A 20,794-nucleotide genomic window follows, 5' to 3' on the forward strand; every position below is an offset into this window, starting at 1 on the left:
TTGGCAGAACAATCTCTCCCATTTCCAAATACAACTGCTTAGCTATCCTCTCCTACATAAAATTTAGGCAAGAATCAGGTATTAAGCAAAAAGACTACATAGCCAAAGTCAGATTTTACTTTACTAATTAGGAATTTACTATTTTACTTTACTATTTACTTTACTATTACCAATTTACTTTACTATTAGGAATATTCCCTTCAAACCCTATATAAACTCTATTTATTCCTGTTATAACTGTTTGTAAAAGAAGAGTGAGTTCAGCTAGAGTTAGATGTACTGACAGCAAAAAAATGACATCAAAGGAAATCAGGAAAACCGTTAAGCTAGAAAAAACAGACCCAAAATACAAACACCGTAACACTTGGGAAAAGACACTATTCGTCACACCTGAGATTGGCAATGTTGTTTTAGCACAGTTTTTGGGGTTTTTTTGTTTTTTGTTTTTGTTTTATAATGTTTATTTATTCTTGAGACAGAGACAGAGCGTGAACAGGGGAGGGGCAGGGAGAGAGGGAGACACAGAATCTGAAACAGGCTCCAGGCTCTGAGCCGTCAGCACAGAGCCCGATGCGGGGCTCGAACCCACGAAGTGTGAAATCATGACCTGAACCGAAGTCGGACGCTTAACCGACTGAGCCATCCAGGTGTCCCCCCCACCCTTTTTTTTTAATGTTTAGCACAGTTTAAGGATTGTTCACAGGGGCACCTGGGTGGGTCAGTCGGTTAAGCGTCCGACTTCGGTTCAGGTCATGATCTCAGAAGTTCGTGGGTTCAAGCTCCTCCTCAGGTTCTGTGCTGACAGCTCAGAGCCTGGAGCCTGCTTCAGAGTCTGTGTCTCCCTCTCTCTCTGCCCCCTCCCTGCTCACGCTCTGTCTCGCTCTCAAAAATAAACATTAAAAAATTGTTTACAATTAATTATACTTTTAGATCATCTTGCAAAGATTATGTTTAACACACGCTATCCAAGGGGGATAAAAAGATGTTGTAACATCTGAAAATCTTTCTAATAAAAACCGTTAAAAAAAATAGTGCTTAAAGTTGCTTTTGTCTATCTGGGAAAATCTCAGTTGAGCACAACAACTCATTCCGTAAGTGTTCTAGAAAGGATTTTAAAAGAGCATTATGTACCATTTTTAGACATTAAATTTTTTTTGACTAATAAAAAGAATGCACTTTCAACTTGGAGCAATAGAACTAGAAATTCAAAACCTAAACAGCTAAGATTTTTTTCCTTTTTAATAAAGAAAAACATAAATAACTACTTGGGTTTAGCCTGATCAGTAGGCATTCAATTTTACTCTTAGAAAATTCAAAGAAAGCTATTTGTTTTTCTTTTCTAGACTTTCCTTGGAGCTAAAATGAAACCAGAGATGGGGGTCTATAAGGTGTAACTAAGTCCTAGATCAATGTTCTAATCATTAAATATGAATCATGCCTACAAACATGGATGTCACACTGTTGGAACCTGGTAGCTACAGGAAAAGAAGGTGGCTATGTAATCTGACCCTGGTGTGGGTGTACAAAACAAAAAAAAAGTACACATGATAAACGTCTCAGGGTGGTAGGGCTCTTTGGAGCAAGCAACCAACTGAAGTATGTTAAAGTTACACCATGTAGGCCCCAAGTAAATAATTAAGTTAACAAATGTGTTTCGAAATGAAACAGGAGGCACTTTTTTGAGAGAATGTGCACATGCAAATCGAAGAGGGATAGAGAGAGAGAGAAAAAGAGATAGAGAGAGAGAGACACTACCAAGCAGGCTCTGCACAGTCAGTGTGGACCTGATGCAGGGCTCAAACCCACAAACTGCAACATCAAGACCTGAGCAGGAAGTTAGATGCTTAACTGACTGAGCCATCCAGGCACCCTGGAGGTACTTCTTATTTTAAACCTTTCGCTTATTAAGTGCTACTGAAAGCCTTTTGAAGAGCTATGTATCTTTTACTGATATTCATGTGACAAAGATGCCTAATCTTATGTTAGAAAGTGTTTTGTTTTTTTTTTTTTTTCAGGGTGCCTGGGTAGCTCAGTTGGCTGAGCATCTCACTTGATTTCAGCTCAGGTCATGATCCCAGGATCATGAGATTGAGCCCTGTGTTGGGTTCCTCACTGAGTGTGGAGCCTGCTTGAGATTTTCTCTTTCTCTCTCTCTCTCCACCCCCCCACCCTTCTCCCCTGCTTCTTTCTCTCTCTCACTAAAATAAAAAAATTAAAATTAAAAATTTTAAAGGGGTTTTCTCTGCACTCTTGACAAGAGTAATGGAAAAGCCTTTGTGCTCCATCACAGAGACTCAGATTGTCACTGAACTAATCATGTGGAAAATAAACCCAGAACATTTAAATCTCCACAATCCATATCTAAGACACCTGAGAAGCTACTCAAGTCCTAAATTAAATGTCTCATTACAGGTATTCCTTTCATGTTCCTTTCTTAGTAGTGAGGCAGGTACTGGCTGCTTATGAAAATAGTAGGGGATCAAAGTAAATCAGAATCTTCATTACTCATAAATATGTCCGTGATAAAGATTTCCTACATGTTCATGTACATAAAATCCAGCCATGGGGTAACTCAGTCACACTAAGACTTCAAGTCTTCTTATAAGGAAAGATAATATGAATGTTAAGGACCCACAGAGAAACCCCCCCCCCTTTTTTTAAATTTTTTTAATGTTTATTCATTTTTGAGAGACAGGGAGAGACAGCATGAGTGGGAAGGGGCAGAGAGAGAGGGAGACACAGAATCCGAAGCAGGCTCCAGGCTCCAAGCTGTCAGCATAGAGCCCTTAACACGGAGCCTGACGGGGGGCTTGAACTCACAAATTGCGAGATCATGACCTGAGCCTAAGTCGGACGCTCAACCTACTGAGCCACCCAGGCGCCCCGAGAAAAAACTCTTTTTAACCTGCCATATAACTAAAGATAATTCATTAGATAATTGCATTTCTCCTCCAGTAACTTTATCCAAAACAATTACTACCAGAATGAACAGTGTGCACTTTTAAGTTTCAGAGATAAAAGGAATTGGAAAATCTTCTAATAAATCATTAAAGTCATTCTAACTTCTCTTTCACGTCTTTAAAAACAATTTTTTTTAATGTTTATTTATTTTGAGGGAGAGACAAGAGTGCAAGCGGGGGAAAGGCAGAGAGTGAGAGAGACTGACACAGAATCCGAAGAAGGCTCCAGTCTCCAAGCTGTCAGCACACAGCCCAACGCGGGGCTCAAATTCACGAACTGCGAGATCATGACCTGAGCCAAAGTACAACGCTTAACCGACTGAGCCACCCAGGCACCCCACTTTCACGTCTTTTAAATTTCCTACCAGAGTTCTAATGAGAGGACCTTCCCAAGATGTTATCCTCTGCCCTCCCATGTCTCCCTTTGCTCACCACTCTGAGTTGCTCACTCTAGGAAAACAACTCCTGTGTGTTCCGTTCCTCCCTCTCTCCCCAGGTAGAGTACCACAATTCAAATCACCTCCTGGGCGTTTTCCTTTGCATTTCAAATTTAAAATATCTAAAACCCAAACTCACTTTTCCCTCAAAGCCAGTTTCTTCTTTCAGAATGTAGTTCTCAAAATGCTCATTTTCTTCTTAATCCTTGGATTTGAAACCTTTGACTCCATCTTCAATTCCCATTTTTGGATGTCCATTACATCCAATCACTAACAACAGCAACCAAATTTTGTTGATTTCTCTTTTGAAAAGTTTTCACCTTTCCCTTCCCATTTATATCCTCTTATTTTTGGTCATTGCCATATCATTCTCTTTCTTTCTTTCTTTCTTTCTTTCTTTCTTTCTTTCTTTCTTCTCCTTCTTCTTTTCTTTTTTTGAGAGAGAGAGGGTGCAAGTGAGCAAGGGGCAGAAAGACAGAATGAAGCAGGGCTTACCAGAAGTGGGGCTTGAAATCACCTGATGTGGGACTCGAACTCACTAATCATGAAATCATAACCTAAGCCGAAGTCAGATGCTTAATGATTGAACCACCCAGGTGCCCTGCCATTTCATTCTTAAGCAAATCTGTAACTGCCTTCTGAAGTATCTAGTTTTTCTCTACTGCAATCCATTTTATATAGTAATTCCACTAGATCAGTCTTCTTAAAACATTACTTGACCCATATCACTCTATTTTTTCTTAAAATTTATTTATGTATTTATTTAGAGGGAAAGTGCATGTGCAAAGCGGGGGAGGAGCAAAGAGAGAAAATCCCAATTAGGTTCTGCACTGTCAGCACCGAGCCTGACATGTGGCTTGAACCCATGAACCAGGAGATGAAGACCGAAGCCCAAATCAAGAGTCAGACACTTAACCGACTGAGCCACCCAGGAGCCCCTGATATCACTTTCTTTATTCAAAATGGCCAGTGGCTCTTAGTTGACAGTAGGATGAAAATTCAAACTGTAATTATTACTGATGTCTAAAAGCCTCCCAAACTACATTTCAAGCCTTATCTTCCATGGCTTCTCTAAGAACTCCCTGCTCTGGTTCAAGTTTATTGACTGGCTTTCAAACTTACCTGCCCAACCATTAGTACTGTTTCTCCTTTTTCTCCTACATAAATTCTGCTTCTTCCAGGAAGTCTTCCAAGGTCACTCTTAGCCAGAGTTTCTCAATGTGGGCACTACTGACATTTTGAGCTAAATCATTTTTTTGTGAGGGCTTGTCTTGTGTATTACAAGGTTTTTAGCAGCATTTACATCCTCTATCCACCAGATACTAATAGCACTACCAGCTGTGACAACCAAAAATGGCTCTCACCATTGCCAAGTGTCTTCTGGGGGGCAAAATCACCCCCTGCTGAAAACAGGGAGGACCTCTCAACAAATAATTATTAGGCCCAAAATGTTACTAGTGCCAAGGTTAAGAAACCCCACACCATACTAATGTTTTTCAAACTGCAGGCTGTGGCTCTTTGGTGAACTATGAAATCAACTCAATGGGTTGTAAATAGCAGTTAAAAAAAAAAGGAGAATCAATAGAAAATTTCAGATTGTATTGTAAAAGCAAGTCACTTAATAAAACTTTGTTTCAGTTTTATATAAATATGTATATATTTTGGATTATGACACAAAATGTAATTCTTACTATGAGTCTTGGTCTTAAAAGTCTAAAGCTACTACTTTAGTCTGATCTCAAAGATCTGAGACTTAGTATTTCTAGCATTCTTGCCACATTTATATTGTTTAGTAGCTTGTCTAACTCGATCTGTATGTTTATGTCTTACTCTCTAAACCTGTCAGAATCTTGATAGCAGGGACTATATTCTACATGATTTGGAATCCTCCATAACCATATCCTTATGTGGAGTTATGTTTCCAATATACATCTTGCTTATTAACTCAGCAACTTAGAAGACTTCTAGTGTAAGTTATGAGTCCATACTTGCCTGCAAAGAGATCCTGTGGTTCTTGGTCTTGTTCCTCATGGATCCCATTTTCTTTGGAGCCATTGTTGATGGGAAGGGAAGCAACTCTCTTTGGAGACTGGGGCTTACTCTGAAAATGAAGAGACACTCTGAATAAAACAGTACCATTAAAAACAAACCTAAAAAGCGACTTTTAATGCATCCCTCAATTGCACCCCCAGGTGTTTAGGGAAGACGGGCCCACGATTCAGTCAGTTCAATAAGCAGCAGAGCTAAAATAAACTCACAGATTTCAGGGTTAATTTCTAACACCATAACCTTGCTGAAATGCCCTATTCCAAAGCATATGATACTGACATGGGTTATGTGTACACAAGATAATTTTCAAAAGAACCTATCCAAATGCATTTCTCCTTCTCACTTGATGACCTTTATTCTTTCAAATGCTGATGGGGCACATTCTAGTGACCAGTAAACCACATTGGAGTGCAGAATTAAAGCTCTGATCCTACCTTATGGTGTGGCCGTGACTAAACTGTTCACAGAAACCCAGTTGGGTAGATAATCCTGACCCCATGACAGGCAAAGGAAGGTATGACATTTTATATCTAATGCTGTTCATAAATACAAATTATCTGATAAAAAGATAATTTTATCCCTAAATTACACAGACACAATTTTCAACCACACCCATGCCAGGCTAGCAGAATAAAAACCAGTCACACTTAGCCTCCTGGGCACATGGTAAAAATACAGTCAGTTGATGGCCTTTATCAAAAGCTCAGTGATCACCCACAAACAAGGGTTGGGTGGGGCCCCAGACCGGTACCATAGCAAACAAAGCTGGATTGTGCAGAACATGAACAGAACGCTGGGAATCTGGCTTCAAAAGCCATGGTGTGGTATTGCAGCGTTTTGAAGTCAGACCCCAAGGCCAAATCAGTTAAAAGACCTGATTTAAGGAATCTTTTATGAAACATTTCCTTAACAAATCTGAGGGAGTTTGTTCCTCAGAAACAGGCCTTTTCTGACCCAACAGAAAATGTAAAATGACAGATCTATTGGGTACTCTGAATTTGCCATGCAAACAGCTCAGTCTCAATACTGGAGCCAGCCTCGGGCAAAAAACTGCTACCAATATTTAGATTTATGTAAACAAACAATGCTCCTACTGGAACTTTTCTATGCTAATAAAAGTTTAATGAATACTTAGTTGCATATGCTTAAATGTTATACCAACTCAAAGACAGTGTTCCTGTTTTCTAGGTGCTTAAAACAACAAAAAAAATTACTGCAGAGACAAAGACAACAAATAATAGGGCAAAGCAAAATCCACGGTTCCCTTTTGCCTCATACTTTGCCAACTACTTTCCCACATACGTATTTCCTTTCTATACATACTCTAGTGCTCTTGTACAGTATGGGATCTCACAAAAAGCCATCTGATTTTTTTTTTAATGTTTATTTATTTCCCAGAGAGAGAGAGAGAGAGAGAAACAGAGTACAAGCGGGGGAGGGGCAGAGAGAGAGGGAGACACAGAATCCGGAGCAGGCTCCAGGCTCTGAGCTGTCAGCACAGAGCCCTACGCGGGGCTCGAACTCATGAACTGTGAGATCATGACCTGAGCCGAAGTCAGTCGCTTAACGGACTGAGCCACCCAGGTGCCACAGCCATCTGATTTCTTTTAATTCAATTCTCACAGATACCAGTCATCTCCAAATGAAGATCTAGGAGAGATTAAAGCTTGTGGCACATGAAGGGTGTGTGTGTGTGTGTGTGTGCATATACACATATATATGTATATACACACACATATGTATATATATATACATATACATACATACTATATACATATATGTATCCAAATGTAATTTACTAGTTCACCAGGGAGATTGAAGCAACAGGAAAGGCACAGGTTAGAATTTAGCCATTAAAAAAAAAAAAAAAAAAACACCTAGATTAACACATTCTTGTGATATGGAGATGAATAAAACAAGCTCTCCATTTCTGATTCATCTACAGTCGGAAGTTTAAACACTAAGAACAGTTTCTGAAGCAATGTTAGAACACCAGCCTGCCTTTCCTTATAATAATCAGAAAAGACAGACCCAGAACATTCCAAAGACAACCAGAGCATGGCTGCCTGCCTCTCTTCCTCCCCCAGATCCCCTTTTAAGCCCAAACCATAAGTCACTTGACTAGAACTGTGACATGAGCTAAAAACAAAGACATGTGACATGTGCTAAAAACAAAGACATGTGCTCCAAGTATGCTAGGTATGCTAGGTAACAACTACCTGTGAGAATAGAAAACTCCTCAGATATACTCTGGGATTCCATCCCCCAAATCAAACTACTTCCAGCTGAGTTCAAAGAAAGCTGAAGATAGACTGATTACTGTATTTGCTACCCTATTCTTTCCTCTGCAGTTCTTTTATAAAATTAATCTTCTATGTGTATAAAGCTTTGTATTCTACCCACCCCCCCCCCGCCCCACACCATTTGAGCATTTTTTCACGTCATCAAGAGTTGAACAAAAATCGCACTTTTAGTGATTTAACTCTCTATTGTATGGGTATACCACAACATAGTCATCTCCCTAAGGAGGGACACTTAGAGTTTACAGGTTTTTATCATCACAAATAATGCTACGATACTCATCCTTATACATAAGTCCACATTTGATTATTTCTTTGGGATATATTGTTTTTAATGTTTATTTTTGAGAGAGAGTGAGCATGAGCAGGGGAGGTGCAGAGAGAGAGGGACAATGGATCGAAAGTGGGGTCTTTGCTGTCAGTGTGCGCTTGAACACACAGCCATGAGTTCATTACCTGAGCTGAAGTTGGACACTCAACCAACAAGCCACCCAGGTGCCCATCCTTGGGACAGATTCTTAGGTAGAATTATTGAACATAACATTTTCAAAGGCTCTGCTAACCTGCCTTCCACAAAGACCACCAATTTATATTCCCTCCCCTACAACGTGTAAGTGTCATACCCCCAGCAACATTTAGCACTCTCTATTTTTCTTCAAGATTTTATTTTTAAGTAATCTCTACACCCAACATGCCACTTGAATTTACCACCCCAAGATCAAGAATCACATGTTCTACAGACTGAGCCAGGCAGGCGCTCCAAATTCTTTCTCTTTTAAAAACTGTTTGCCAGGCTGACTGGTGAAAATTATTTAAAAAAAATTTTTTTTAATGTTTATTTTTGAAAGAGAGCGTGAGTGAGGGAGGGACAGAGAGACAGGGAGACACAGAATCAGAAGCAGACGCCAGGCTCTGTCAGCACAGAGCCCGACGCAGGGCTTGAACCCACAAACCAGATGCTCATGACCCGAGCTGAAGTCATATGCTTAAGACTGGGCCACCCAGGTGCTCTCTGGTGAAAACCCTTGTTTCCATGTGTTTACTGGCCATTTGAACCCCTCTACTTGTTGTCTTGATGTTCTTTGCCCATTTTTCTATGCTAAGTCAACATTAGTCAGATGTACACTTTTCTTACATAAGTATCCGTTAAGTTTATTTAAGTTTCTTACATAACCCTCTCTCGGGTATATCATATAGCACGCAAGTTTGTCTCTTTTTGTATCTGTTTTATTTTTGGCTTTACCAAATTTATTTCAGTTGAATGATCTGGATTGGCATTGGACAAACTAAGCTTATTTCTTTAGGCTGGGGAGTACCAGCACCCAGGTGGCCTTTGAGGCATAATATTCTCAAACTGTACTTAAAATCAGATGCAGTAAAAGTTGAGACCTATTTTTAAGAATAAGAAATGGACATAATATCCCACATTCACAAAGAATTGTTAACAGAAAACAAGTCTTCCATGAGACTAGGGTCTGTAATAACAGCTTGTCATCAAAATAAATACCCACCTGGGCATAACAACACATTTCATATGTTATGCCCAAGGTTAAAAGTCTAATATTTTTTTCAATAAATTTTTAAAAAGTTTTTATTATTTTTGAGAGAGAGAGAGAGAGAGAGAGACAGAGAGAGACAGAGAGAGATAGAGAATGTGAACGGACGAGGGGCAGAGAGGAAGGGAGATAGAGAATCCAAAGCAGTTTCCAGGTTCTGAGCTGTCTGCACGGAGCCCAGTGTAGGGCAAGATCATGACCTGAGCAAAAGTTGGATGCTCAACCAACTAAGCCACCCAGGCACCCCAAAAGTCGAATCTTTAATCAGTATTATTAAGGTATAATTTACATTAAGAAGCTAATTTTGGGGGTGCCTAGGTGGCTCAGTTGGTTAAGGGTCTGACTTGATTTCAGCTCAGGTCATGATCTCACAGTTTGTGGGCTTAAACGCTGCATCAGGCTCTGCACTAACAGCGTGGAGCCTGCTTGAGATTCTCTCCCTCTTCCTCCCTCTCAATAAATAAATAAATTTTTAAAAAAAGCTAATTTTGAATCAAGAGTTATAATTTCAGAAAGGACTCATTTTGAGGGAGGCGAGAGGCACACTGATTATGCTGAGCTGCAAAATGAATACTAAAAATAAGCTTTGCTTTATAATTCATATTTTAAAAACCTCTTGTCAGTAAATCACAAAACATTCCATTTTTTTTTTAATCTTTATTTTTGAGAGAGACGGAGTGCGAGTTCGGGAGGAACACAGAGAGAATGAGACACAGAATCCGAAGCAGGGTCCAGGCTCTGAGCTATCAGCACAGAACCCCACGCAGAGCTTGAACTCACAAACTGCAAGTTCATGACCTGGGCCGAAGTCGGACGCTTAGCCAACTGAGACACCCAGGCGCCACTTCATCTTTTTGAAGGGGGTTAAATTTCTAGGCAATAGATACAACTATTTTCTGTGATGAAAACAGTATGGTTGTGATATAGTTAGTAAAGTAAGACAATAGCCTTGCCTACCTCCCCATCCCCCCAACCTTCTCCTTTTTCTGAAATAAAGGAGGCATTCTTTCTTTAGTGACAGAATCCTAGGCTAGGCTATCCAACACCTGCTGCCTCCTTTAGGCTGTTAATTCTATTGGGTCATTCCAGTGATATTCCTGTTTAAAAGTTCAAGTACTTCTGTTTATAATTACAAGACACACAGACAGCCTAATCTAACTCTCACAGAGGCACTAGAAAGATCTGCAGTGAGAGCACTTGTGCCAAGAGCAAACAGGTATTCCTCACCAATTACCATCCTCAAACCATGAGGCCAGGCCACAATGTTCTCAGCTCAGGGAAGGACAGACCTGGGTTTGCTGTCCCCCACAACTGACATAGTCATTCAATCCTGAAAGGTACTACTGTGATTCTGGGTAACTTCCCTTTAGGTTAACCAGTTGTGATTCTTCCTTATATTGCTCAACTGCTCTTCGCTCCATGCAGAAGCCTTGCATTACTCAAGAGACCCCAAAAGGGTAGCACTGTTAAAACCCTCAAATGCATTTAGAGGTCGAATCTAAATTAAAAGCTAAGGTAACTGTGCTTCTGGAGAACTACAGTACTGATTTTCTGGCAAAAAAAAAATGTAATAATTTAGTAAGGCAAGGTAGAGCTACAGAATCGTGTGATCATACTAATGTAACAAGGCAAGGATGATAAGGAAAAACCCATGCCCAGAAGTTACACCCACATAACAGGGCAATCATGAAGTCTTTAAAAGTCACCCTTGAAGACATTGGCATGAAATACTGATCCATTTACCACCTCTACATCCATGGAAAAACAAGCTAAGCGGCACGGCGCATTCACTTTCTATCCCTACTGCAACACAAATTTAGCAGTTTAAACAATGCAAATTTATTAACTTACAGTTTTGTACAAGTTAATATAGGTTTCACTGGGCTAAAATCAAGGTGTTACCATGGCTGTATTCCTTTGTGGAGATTCTAGGGGGTGAATCTGTGGCCTTGATCTTTCTAGATTCTAAAAGCTACCCACATTTCTTCACTGATGGCCTACTTCCTCCAACTTCAAAGCCAACAATGGTTGCATCTCTCTGTACCTCTCTTCTGTAGGTACTCTTTTTCCATAGTCACTTTCTGACACTTTCATTTTAAAGGATCCTTGTCATTACACTGGGCTCACTCAGATAACCCAGACTAATTTCCCTACCTAACGGTCAGCTGACTAGCAACCTTAATTCCATCTTCAACCTTAATCACCCTTTGCTCTGTAACCTAATACATTCACAGCTTCTGGGATTAGGATGTGGACATCTTAGGGAGGCAGCAATTATTTTACTTACCATACCCACTTCCACATGTTTCAAAAATGGCACAGATGCTGTAAAAGCTTCTGTACTTGGGAGAATGGAATGTACTGTCCATCGACTTTGGGAATAGAGTGCATCTTACTTTACAAGCTGATTAAATATTTGATTAACCCAAATGATACCACAATATCACCCCCTTTACAGTTGAAGGAGTTAAAGTAGGGGAATTCAGGAGATATCTGTGAACTTAGATGGGGATAAAATTACAATTTCCTTTTCACTAACCTCTACCTGAAATTGAGCATTATCTTCAATTACAAAGATAGGCAACAAACCATAATAGTAATAGCAATACTTGAGACTATAACTAATAGAAATCAGATAATTTTATTTGATGCTTCAGTTATTAAAGTTCTCAAAATATCATTTATGCTCATCTCTATTTACAAATTAATTATGGTGGGGCACGTGGGTGGCTCAGTTGGTTGAGTATCCACCTTCGGCTCAGATCATGATCTTGTGGTTCATGACTTTGAGCCCGCTTTGGGCTCCCTGCTGTCAGTACCAAGCCTGCTTGGGATCCTCTGTCCACCCTCTCTTCCTCTTTGCCCCTTCTCTGCTCTCTCTCAAAAATAAACATTAAAAAAATTATGGTAGTTATTATACCTATCCTTAAAAATTAAAAATCACATTACTAATATAAAATTGTTTTAAGCTTTTGCTAACTGCATTTCTGTGTAATTGGTTTCCTTTGTAATCTTATGTATTTTATACACTTAAAAACATTCTGAGAATGGTTCCACAGACTTCACTGGACTGCTAATGGGTCCATGACACAAAAAAGGTAAAGAACCTCTGAGCTAGTCCCTCTAAGACTATGAAAATAAAAAGGGGAAGCCGGAAGGGTGGGGAAAATGAGAGACATCAAAGTGAAAGGGCATACCATGGTCTATCAAAATTTAGCTACAGACAATCAACTGAATTTTCTGGTGTAATTTCCCTACTAAACTTTTTGTGTTTCAAGCTAATATAACTTAGAAGGGCCCAGAAAACTGCAGTAGGATCAGAGTTCTAATGAGTGCATTAACTTCCATTTTGAAAAAGCAAACTCAGTTCAAATGTGCTCTGAAAGCAGAATGAAGTTCCAGCTGTCCATCTGACTAAGCAAGAGAATAAGCCAGAAAAAGTTGAGCAACAGGCTTTTCCTGGAGATGAGATACTTATGGCTACTTGCTCTAGTAACTGTCAACTACTCATTTATTTATGCCAACAGTTACTCAAGAGTACGGAGAAGCTTTGAGTACCAAGAGAAACTGGAGTTTCTTTTTCCTCTCTCCCCTCCCAACCAAAAAAAAAAAAAAAAAAAAAAAAAAAAAATTACAAATGGCTATGTCATAAGAACTACCCTAACACCTGAATAAGCAAAGGAGCAGCAGCTCCCTACAGAAACCAGAAGTCTGACTGCAACCTTTATTGCTTCTCTCATAAGCCCCAAACTTGAATTTTAAATACATTTTAAGTTATTAATCATCTTTAAAAGTCTTCTCTCGTCCCTCTATCTCCAAAACTGCTTTGTAAATACTTTTGTTAGCTTTTCCTGCATCACCTTGAAAACCAGGTTAACTGCTAGTACAATTCTATGATCAAGAAATCAATGACTTTATGTACTTCAAGAAAATCTAAACTTATTAGTAGTAAGACTTGCTTACAATTTGAGCTGAGCATTAAAAACGAATATCTGGATATAACACCAGTTGCTGACTTTTTCAAGAACATATGTATCAGATCAGTGTCAAAAATGTGGAATTTCAACTACTGATCTTTCAATGCCAAATATGACCAGCTAACGTGATGTTAGCTCCAAAAACAAGTGTTTGAGACAACATGCCTATAGAAAATACTATACACTAGAGGAACACTTATCCATGACTATTTGTTATAACTACACCATCAACTAAAGAAACTAAGCAATAAACTGTTGTTTATGGGGAGCCTGGGCGGCTCAGTCAGTTAAGCATCTGACTTCAGCTCAGGTCATGATCTCAAAGTCTGTGAGTTTGAGCCCCGCTTAAGGCTCTGTGCTGACAGCTCAGAGCCGGGAGCCTGCTTCGGATTCTGTGTCTCCCTCTCTCTCTGCCTCTCCCCTGATCATGCTCTGTCTCTCTCTGTCTCAAAAATAAATAAAAACATTAAGAAAAAATTTAAAAATACTGTTACATAGGGGCAGCCTGAGTGGCTCAGTCGGTTAAGCATCTGACTTTGGCTCAGGTCACAATCTCACAGTTCGTGGGTTCGAGCCCTACATTGGGCTCTGTGCTGACAGCTCAGAGCCTGGAGCTTGCTTCAGATTCTGTGTCTCCCTCTCTCTCTGTCCCTCCCCTGCTTGCACTCTGTCTCTTTATCTCTCAAAAATAAACATTAAAAAAATATTAAAAAAAAGTTTTTTAAAATACTGTTACATACATTAAGTCTGATTAATAATAGAGAAAAGATATTATCAAGAAATTTACTGAGGACATGTTACATCCTTGGGAACAGCCACCATGTATTTTGTAGAACAGAATTAAAATATTAGCCAGCTAAATGACCAATCTCCTTAGAGCTTTTAGTTAAAACTACCAAATTCTGTCCAGATCTAAAGAAGTTATCCTATAAGCACACAAAAGGAAATAAACTGGTTTGGGGATTGTAAAACAGTGATGTTATGGAAAATAGTAGGGAGGTTCCTCAAAAAATTAAGAATGGGGGTGCCTCAGTCAGTTGAGTGTGTGACTCTTTACTTCGGCTTGGATCATAGTCTCAGGGTTGTGGGATTGAGCCCTGCGTCAGGCTCCATACTGAACTGGAATCTGCTTGGGATTCTCTCTCCCTCTGCCCTTCTCCCCCGCTTGTTCTCTAAAGTAAAAAAAAAAAAAAAAAAAAAAAAATTAAAAATAGAACTACGATATGATCCAGTAATCCCACTTCTGGGTATATATCTAAAAGAACTGAAAGCAAGGTCTTGAAAAGATATTTACATACCCATGTTCTGGCAGCAGTATTCACAAGAGCCAAGAGGTAGAAGCAACCCAAATGTCCACTGAGGAATGAATGGATAAACAAAATGTGGTATATACATACATATGATAGAATATTATTCAGCCTTAAAAAGGAAATTCTGATGAATGTTAGAACATGGATGAACCTTGAGGACATTACGCTAAGTGAAATAAGCCAGATACAAAAGGACAAATACTGCATGACTCCACTTATATGAGATTATTCAAAGTAGTCAAATTAATAGAAACAGAAAATAGAATGGTGGTTTCCTGGGGTTTGGGGGAGGGGAAAAAGGGGGGTTTTTATTTAATGGGTAGTGAGTTTCAGAACTGCAAGATGAAAAAGGTCTAGAGATCTGTTCCATAAAAATGTGAGTATAGTTAATACTATTGAACACTATAATTAAAAAGGTTATGATGGTAAATTTTGTGTATGTTTTACATACAGTAAAAAAAAACCCTGATTTATTCTCCCTCAGGATACATATTGATCACAGATGTAGGGCTGGATTCTAAAAATAACATGTCCTTTCCTGTCTAAATGTTAATACACAACTTACAGTTCTGTAATTCACTATAGTCTATGAAACATGGTCAATCAGAAACCACTTGCTATCCATGACTTTTGAATACCAATAAGAGTTATAATGTTCTTTAGTCTTAAATACCAGAGAGAATATGTAAATAAGTCTTGATTAATCAAAGACTAGTTATTCAATAAATGACTTTTCAAGCCTCCTGCTATTCCTTCATTCTGTTTTATTCTTCCTAGCCATTTCTGTAATTACTAGGGTTTCAATGCAAGAATATGAGTATTGGGAAAAAATTCTAATTGGTCTGATGGATCACTGTAAGAAGTAGTTACCAGATTTGGCCACAATGTGAAATGAAGTTTTTATCTATGTTTTCCTTCTTCCTCTTAACATGAGAAAAACCTCCACAGTTCTCTTCATTTACAAGGCAGATCTAATTGTGGCCCCGGCATACTGCTAAAAAGAGATGGGCATATAAGACTCCTAGGAAGGTAAATAAAAAACTTGCTTCAATTCTATCCTTCAGTTTTAGAAGTATAGAAGTAAGACCAATGAGGTTAAATGAGGCATAACAATATGTATGCCATTTAGTCTTTTTTAACATAGTATTAAGATTTAGGAGGGCCAAAAATTGCTGTCTCCTTTTAGTAAGAGGAAAAATTAATCTTATCCCAGAGCTAAGAAAGTTTTAACTAAAAAGATACATATTTAGATTCAGGTCCAATCAAACATTCAGATAATATATTTAGTATTTTAGATCTTTTTATTTACAGGCCCACAAAGTAAGGTGCAGAAAGAAGGAAGATAAGATCTTAGGTATTCTTTTTCAATTTATTTTATTAAAAATTTTTTTAAAAATTTTTATTTATTTTTGGGGGGGGAGGGGCAGAGAGAGAGGGAGAGGGAGAATCCCAACCAGCTGTCAGTACAAAGCCCAACATGGGGCTTGAACTCACGAACTCTAAGAGCACGACCTGAGCTGAAACCAGGAGTTGGACACTTAACTGACTGAACCACCCAGGCGCCTCAGGTCTTAGGTATTCTTAAGAACCATTTTAAGATATTTCCCAGCTGGTTTTCAATTTAAGACAATGATTTCAGATTTGTGTTAATAATCCTTTTTACTCCAGTCTATCCCATTAGTAACTGGTTTGCAGATTCTGAAATGTGTATCATGGGCTACTCTTTTGATCGTAAATCATACGTTTATTACTGTATTAACAAAACCTCTTGGGCTCTAAAAAGGAACAGATGGGATGATTAACAACAGCAGCTGTTACATCACTGTCCAGGATATTACATGCCTACCATAAATTATTTTAAATTTTATATGCCTCACCTTCCCAATTTTTTAATACTCCTCCTTTGCCTCCAATACACAACAAAACACACCACGAAGGTAAATTTAATAAGACGCTACTGATGTCATTAAGTGCCTTCTTTGATGACTTTTAGCTAATCAAATCAATCTTATTACTGGTTTGATTTTGATAAACTATATATGTAACTTTTCTAATACATTATTAGATTCTGTTGGTTTTTTGATTCTTAGAGTAATTACCTTTTCCAATGTTCAACTGTTTCATGAGTTATTTCACAGGTATTCTAATTTAATCCTCACAATGGTGGACATAAATACTACTATTACTCACATTTTACAGGTTAGGAAACCATACAAAGTAATTAAGCACTCTGCCCAAGTAATAATCTAGATGGATTTTTTTTTTTAATGTTTATTTTTGAGAGAGAGACAGAGGGAGAGAACTTGAGCACGGGAGGGACAGAGAGAGAGGGAGACAGAGAATCCTAGGCAGGTTCTACGCTGACAGCAGAAAGTCCCATGCGGGGCTCAAACTCCCTAACTGTGAGTGAGATCATCACCTGAGCTGAAGTTGGACACTTAACCGATTGAGCCACCCAGGTATCCCATGGATGGATTTTAATCAGCCTTCAAAGCCCTTGTTCTTATTTTATTCTTCAATGTTATTCCTTAAGACACAGGCAATCCCCTATCTTCTCACACTGGCTCACAACTAAAACATTTACTGGAATATAATTTGTATTTAATGACTATTTAACAAAAAAGTCACAGTTTAAGCAGTGAGGAATCTTGGGAGTCTTGGCTTTCTGAAGATTAACATCAGAACAGGCAGCTCAAGAAATGGCTTACAAGTAGCATTTTAGTTTCCTCAGCAACTCAATTTTCCTGGATCAAAATCTAACTAAAAATAATTATGCTCTCTGTGGTAGAACAAATTCATTCTGACTCCCTCCTCCTCTCTTTGGTTGGAAATTAGGCAAAGTACTTTAACAGTCTTACAAGAGAGAAGTATTCATGCCTCTGTAAAGTAATCTGGTATCAATTACGTCCTAACCTCTTCAACATTTTAGAAAATAACTATCACCCTTCCAGGGTCCTTTTTGCAAAATAAATCATCATTTGCCTATGTGACCAGTCACTTTCAATATCAGAGTTTCTATTTTCAGATATTCGGTTGGATTGTCTACCATCCCAGCAGTTATTAACAGGAGCTGTTATCGATACCTTATGGGAGAATCACTAAAGGAAAAGACCAAAAATTTATTTTAAATGAGATACAGAAAGACTAAAATAGTAGAAAGCGTTATCTCTTAGAATAACAAAGACTTCATTAGATAGTTTAAGTGGCTATATTAGCATCAACAAGTACTTTTTGAGCTGGGATTATGAATTTAATTCCTGAATATAAAGGGAAAATTCTAAAGATGTCACCAAAGATATTTCCTAGAAACATAACCTTTCTGACATAAATGAAACAAACTTCAAACTTTTTCAGACACGTGCTGCATAAAGAACTTAACACTGTTTTATTTAGTCACTCATATACTGAATAGCTACTATGAAGAGAAGTATTATCCAAGATAGAATAATACATAAATTCACAAACCTAGTACCGAAATCTTCAACTAGAACGAACTGTACCAAGTGGTATGAGTCAGTATTCTTATAAAACAGCCCCAAACATCTCCAATGGTTCCAGAACAGATTACTGATTTCCACATTCCACATATAAAGATTAGTTTTTCCCAACACCTCTTACGAGAAACCTGGATATTACGAAGGGAGATACCATTTCCTCCTCACATTTACAAATCTGATCCCACAAAGGTACTTAGGCACTTTAATACATCCCTTTAAAAGAGACAAAGCTTGCGGTCTATGTAGTTCTGGTAGGATTTTCCTTAGAGATCAGGAGTCAACTTAACTCTTATAAACTAGACCCAGAACGGGCCTTTGGTAATTATCGGTTTGCTCTGAACTAATGAAAGGATTTGTGGGCGGGTCGCCATCCTGAACCACTCCAGATAACACTATTCATCCTAGGAGCAGTAAGGTTAGGGAGAGCAAAGTCTGCACTCCATCCCCTTATGCTGACCTATTAAATCAAGCCGACAGGAAACCACCACAAAACAGCCCCGTGGATCTTTGGGGTCACCACACGGCAGGGCTAAATGCCGGCCTGGGCAGCTCTTAGCTGTCAGGGACCTCGGCGAAGCCACCACACCCCTCTCACCGTCCGCCCCAGGGGCCTGGAAGTCAGGCCCCTACATCTTGGCACTCATTAATGGCCCCAAAACCACGACCATCGTCACCAACGCAAGGTCTCGCCGGGCCCACTCTGCCCAGCCTCCTCGACCCTCGCTTAGCCTCTCTTCCCTTTTGGGGCGCCCGCCCGCCCGCCCGCCGGTCGCCCCGAAGGGTGCGAACTCACGGCCGCAGCAGCGCCGGTGAAAATATCCTCCCCTTCGGTGTCGCTGTCCCCAGCCTCGGGTTCTGACCCCCCGGCCGCCCCCTCGGACTCCGGCTCCAAGCCAGGAAAAGGTGGAGGGAATCTCTCCGAAGCGCTACAGCCACCACCACCCGACGCCATCTTCCTCCACCCGCGGCGGAAGCCGCAACAACAACTTTATAGAGAGATAGCGCCGCGAGCAAAACGTTCCAGAGGAACGAGGAGTGGGGTCGTCGTGATCAACCCCGCGGGACGCACAGGGCGGGGGCTCAGGGGCGGAGCCTAGCCGCTCGGGGCGGGGCAGGCCTGTTCACCACTGGTGCCCAACAAATCCGAGCCCTGCATCGCCACGCTGAGATCTTAACCAGGGGGGCGAATGGGCCAGAAAAGGAGGAGCTAGGTATGGGCTGCTCACATTCCTAGGGTTCTTTGTGTTCTGGATAGCCTTATCTAACAGGCTTCTTAAGATGTCGTTCGAATAAAAGAGCTTGAAAACTCTTTTACATGCCACGTACCTATGCCAAGCACAGTGCTGTCACTGAGATTCAATAAATATTTTTGACTGAGGGCTCTCAACAGGCTGCAGTAAAGTTTCGCCATTTATTCTTTGTCATTTAGTTAATTCATTCAAGAAATACATATTGAACATCTACTGTATGCCTGGCATCCTACTATGCGTTGGAGATACAGAAATAAACGGACTCAACAGGCACTTGAGAGACAGGCATGCAAATGAACAATTCAACGTGTTCAGTGCTACAGTGTGCTCTGGGAGCCGTGTGAATGAGTATCAGTCATGCTTGGAGACGCTGGGAGGCCCTACAGAAGGTGAGACCTCAGTGCCCTAAATTTGGTTACAAGGAAGTGAGGATTATCCTCTTAATTGCTGTGGAGTGAAGTGGAACAGATGGCAAAGAAATTCTTAAACTCTGAACAAAATTTTCCTGGGGCCTAAGCTATTCACTTGTTGTCTGGTGAGACTAACGTCTAAATCAGTCAGACAATACTTTAAACAAAAGTTTGAAGATAAATGGGATATGTTAGCATAGGATAATTGTGCAAAGTAATCCTTTCTTCTCAATAGAGATGAAATTTGCCATCAAATGTGACAAAAGGTTTGTTGCTAATTGCAAATTCCTCAACATCAGGGATTGGCTCCTTCCCAGGTCTATGTATGAACTGTTTGAATGCAGGGGCCGCCTCCTAATCTTGGTATTCTCAGCGTCTGTAGACCAAGTTTGGCAAAGTAAGTGCCCAACAAATGTTTGAAACTTGACTGGAGAGATGGATGGATAAAAATAACATCATCAACCTTGATACTGGCATTCATCACAGCCACCAACACCAGAGGACTTAAACCATTCTTTTTAGGATAACGATCTCCAATGTGTCACTACTGGATGCCCTGGGCACAGCGCAAGCGCTGTCGTTCTAAGTTGTCTTTGAAGACAACTAACAGAAATAGCTCGCAGTGGGGAGTTGTGCCGGCCCGAGTCCCTCTGAGACGAGAAAATCAAAAAGCCCTCTCCGCCTCCGCGACATCTAACGAACCTCACTGGGTTCCCAAGATGTTCCGTTTCACCCGAACGGAAACTCACTTCCGGCGTGACTAGGAAGTAAGAAAACTGGCTGGAAGCAGCTCCCTCAGAAAAATAACAGTAAAGTCTCCTTGCACACGCTCCTCCAGCGCTAGAAATCAAGATCTCCTTTCCCCCTACCTCTTCAGGATTCATCTTTAGCTTATTGAAGGCGCTGAGTGAGGCAAACAGTGGCAAGTAACAGACCGTTACCTAACCCCCTTCCCCTACAGAGACTACAAATCCCAGAATACAGCTCTGTCTTCCGAAGAAAACGCCCCATACGTCCCAGCACGCAATGCGCCTCATGTGCTGGGAGG

The 20,794-nt window shown here is 40.0% G+C and overlaps 1 protein-coding gene across 3 annotated transcripts in view; it reads right to left on the reverse strand.

Annotated features, from left to right (window-relative positions):
• The window catches only part of SNX1 (sorting nexin 1), a 41,642-nt gene extending 20,896 nt beyond the window's left edge, over positions 1-20,746 (reverse strand). Inside the window, exons 1-2 of one of the 3 annotated variants that reach the window (XM_023255221.2) lie at positions 18,880-19,109; positions 5,390-5,498 (exon numbers count right to left, since the gene is read on the reverse strand). In XM_023255221.2, coding sequence (XP_023110989.1) covers positions 5,390-5,498; positions 18,880-19,038 — 268 coding nt within the window. In that variant the 5' untranslated portion in view covers positions 19,039-19,109. Of the gene's footprint in view, positions 1-5,389; positions 5,499-18,879; positions 19,110-20,615 lie in introns of those variants that run through there. The other 2 variants (XM_019832270.3, XM_003987049.6) reach the window with 2 other exon arrangements.
• Positions 20,747-20,794: the final 48 nt, after the last annotated feature.

The sequence above is a fragment of the Felis catus genome, chromosome B3 (assembly GCF_018350175.1).
Source record: "Felis catus isolate Fca126 chromosome B3, F.catus_Fca126_mat1.0, whole genome shotgun sequence".
NCBI lineage: Eukaryota > Metazoa > Chordata > Mammalia > Carnivora > Felidae > Felis > Felis catus.